Source organism: Myripristis murdjan, chromosome 21 (assembly GCF_902150065.1).
Source record: "Myripristis murdjan chromosome 21, fMyrMur1.1, whole genome shotgun sequence".
NCBI classification, from domain to species: domain Eukaryota; kingdom Metazoa; phylum Chordata; class Actinopteri; order Holocentriformes; family Holocentridae; genus Myripristis; species Myripristis murdjan.
In genome coordinates, this window is record NC_044000.1 from 27789676 (window position 1) to 27792684 (window position 3009).

A 3009-nucleotide genomic window follows, 5' to 3' on the forward strand; every position below is an offset into this window, starting at 1 on the left:
GAGTACACACTTCACATCTCCAGAAACAAATCAGTGTGAAAACATGCAGCTAAAGATGCAGCTGAGTTGGAACCATGTCTGGAGCGGAACTGTGTCGCATGGAGGAGGTCACTGTTCATCACTGCTCTTGTTCCTGCATTTGAGAATGTGAGGAACTATTTGAAACGGTGGGGAGAATAGACAAATTGTTTGTTGGTGGAACTGGTCTACATTTAAAAAAAAAAAAAAAGAAAGAAAGAAAGAAAGAAAAAGAAGATAAAGATCAAACAAAATGAGAGAAACATTGCAAGATGTGGGAACATACAGGGGAACTAAAAAGAATTAATTCAGTGTGTCAGATGTCATGCCTTCCTTTTCACTGATTATGTCACTGTTTATCAAACAATTATTGGTGTCATCAGTCAAGATGCTGCCTGTTTATGGGATTCTTTTATTTTGGGAACATACACTATTTGGTGGTCAAGTAGCAGACTCACACCCGTTATGCTAGCCAAAATGGAAAATGAACATTAGCAACTTGCCAAAAGATGGGAAATTTTAGATTGTCCTATCAGCTGAATTCTCACATTGAAATATCATTGTGAAGGTTTTCTATTTGAAACTGTAATTTGACTGTTAATGAGTCTGTATTTTCTTTTCTCTTTTTCTAGTATGGGCACAGCCCCATACTACAGGGAAAAAAAGTGATGCTGAGGGAGTGACAATGAGGATGACAGAGGGAGAGAGGAGGGACAATGGTCTCTAAGAAGGACAGAGAGAGAAGAAGGAAAAGAGATAAATGAGCTGTGTGACAGAGGGTTTTGTTCACAGAGCTGCCAGACCTCAGCAGCTTCTCCTCTCCTCCTCTCTCTCTGATGATGGAGACCCTGGAAGGAGCTGAACTCTGCTTTCCACAACTCCTCAACGCCTCCTGCAGGAGGCCGACACGTCCTCGCTCTGAAACCTACATCCTGCTGTCCTCCATCTCTGTGCTCACTGTGGCTCTCAACCTGCTGGTCATCATCTCCATCTCCCACTACAGGCAGACTAATATTCCACCAATACAGTCTCATAGAGCTGGTAGATTTAACCCATAAATGTGTCGTTGTTACAATATAAAACATGAGTATTGTCACAGCTTGGCCTTTGATGAGAAGTAACAAGTTGCTAAATAATGGCTTTGCACATTTGTAATGTGCAAAGCCATTAGCCATTAACACTAGCATATACTACCAACAGTATCTCCTGTTTTACTCATATTATGAAAGAACATAATGCTCCTGTTTCTCTCCAGGCAGCTGCACACCACCACCAACCTCCTCCTCCTTTCTCTGGCTGTCTCAGACTTCCTTGTGGGCCTCCTGGTGATGCCGGTTCAAATCATCCTCACAGGGGCCTGCTGGCTCGTGGGTGACCTCCTATGCCCTCTGTATTACGTTGTAGAATTTATCATTACCTCTGCCTCAATAGGAAACACAGTTCTCATATCAGTCGACCGCTATGTGGCTATTTGTGACCCTCTGTGCTACCCCACCAAAGTCACTCTGAGAAGAGTTAAAATCTGTGTTTGTCTGTGTTGGATCTGCTCTATTTTCTACAACGCATTGATTCAAAAGGATCATCTGACACAACCAGGCAGGTATAATTCTTGCTATGGAGAGTGTGTAGTTGTCATTAACTATATCTCAGGAGCCGTTGACCTTGTTTTCACCTTTATTGCTCCTGTTACTGTGATAGTAGTTCTGTATATGAGAGTGTTTGTGGTGGCTGTGTCTCAGGCTCGTGCCATGAGATCCCACATTGTGTCTGTCAATCTGCAGCCTTCAGGGACTGTAACTGCTAAGAAATCGGAGCTGAAAGCAGCCAGGACTCTTGGTGTTGTCATAGCTGTGTTTCTAATATGTGCCTTTCCATATTATTGTGCCTCTCTTGCAGGCCAGGCTGACTTGCTCACTGCTGCATTTCTAGCTTTTGAGAACTGGCTGTTTTATTTTAACTCCTGTCTAAACCCTGTGATCTACGCCTTTTTCTACCCCTGGTTTAGAAAGACTATCAAGCACATAGTTACACTTAAGATCCTGCAGCCTGACTCCTGTGAGGCCAACATACTGTAGAGAGGCTGTGGACTGACTGCAATCAGATCTTTTCTGTAATGGGAGAGATGTGTTTGTTCATGCTGGGGGCTGTGAAGCTGCAGAAATTAGGCCTTTTAAAATAATGAAATTAATTAGAGTGCTTACAAGTTAAAAACACAAGCAACGTTAGGGACAATTGCAAGAGATTCAGTACTGGCTCCTTGGCCAAAGGCTCCGTCAGCCTTTGTGTTTAGTTAGAAGAGCCAGAGCTCTGTGAAATCCTCCGGATTATTAATATTGCTACAATACTACTACTACTACTACTACTACTACTACTACTACTACTAATAATAATAATAATAATAGTTGTTATTATTACTAATGGGGCAGTGCCTCTTCAGAACAGATTGTTTGCCCTCCAGCATTGCTGCTTTCAATGAGAGGGAGAGAGATTTTTCACTCACTTTCGCAAAGTGAACATTTCCTATGGCAATAAAGCCCCATTGAATTGAATTGAACTGAAATGATAGAGAGGGAGAAAGAGATACCTCTTTCAAAACACTGACCAGGGTGGGACCAGGGTTATTTGACCCGTTCAGCACGGTTTAATGCCTACTCGTGACGAGTCAGGTACAGCCTCACAGTCCCAACCTGGGAGCCATGCATGACAGTTAACTCACATGCTGGGAAGGGGCTTCAGACTGCAAACAGGAAAATTACAAAAATGTAGGAAGAATGAAAAGCATATTGCACTCACTCTAGCATCTCAACAGGGCCGGGCATGTGACAGGTGTGGGATAATGTGAAAACTTGTCCAAATGTAATAAAATGGGTTTCAATTTCATAAACTTTTCATAAAATTGCTTGATAATGTAATACGATTTTTATTTTATAAAGGATGGAAAAGATGACAGGTATTATCTTTTTGCAAGTTTATTTGAAAAATTACAACGTT

General features: G+C 41.9%; 1 protein-coding gene across 1 annotated transcript; it reads left to right on the top strand.

The window, feature by feature from the left end:
- Positions 1-857: 857 nt before the first annotated feature.
- LOC115379937 (trace amine-associated receptor 13c-like) lies at positions 858-2093 on the top strand. The gene is made up of 2 exons (XM_030080911.1): positions 858-1021; positions 1274-2093. Exons 1-2 carry the CDS (start codon positions 858-860, stop codon positions 2091-2093), a joined length of 984 nt encoding a protein of 327 aa, XP_029936771.1.
- The last annotated feature ends 916 nt before the right edge of the window (positions 2094-3009 follow it).

Coding starts and splice junctions, on each gene's coding strand:
- LOC115379937 (XM_030080911.1), top strand. CDS start 858: ATGGAGACCCTGGAAGGAGCTGAACTCTGCTTTCCACAACTCCTCAAC. Junction 1,022..1,273: donor ATCTCCATCTCCCACTACAG/GCAGACTAATAT, acceptor GTTTCTCTCCAG/GCAGCTGCACACCACCACCA.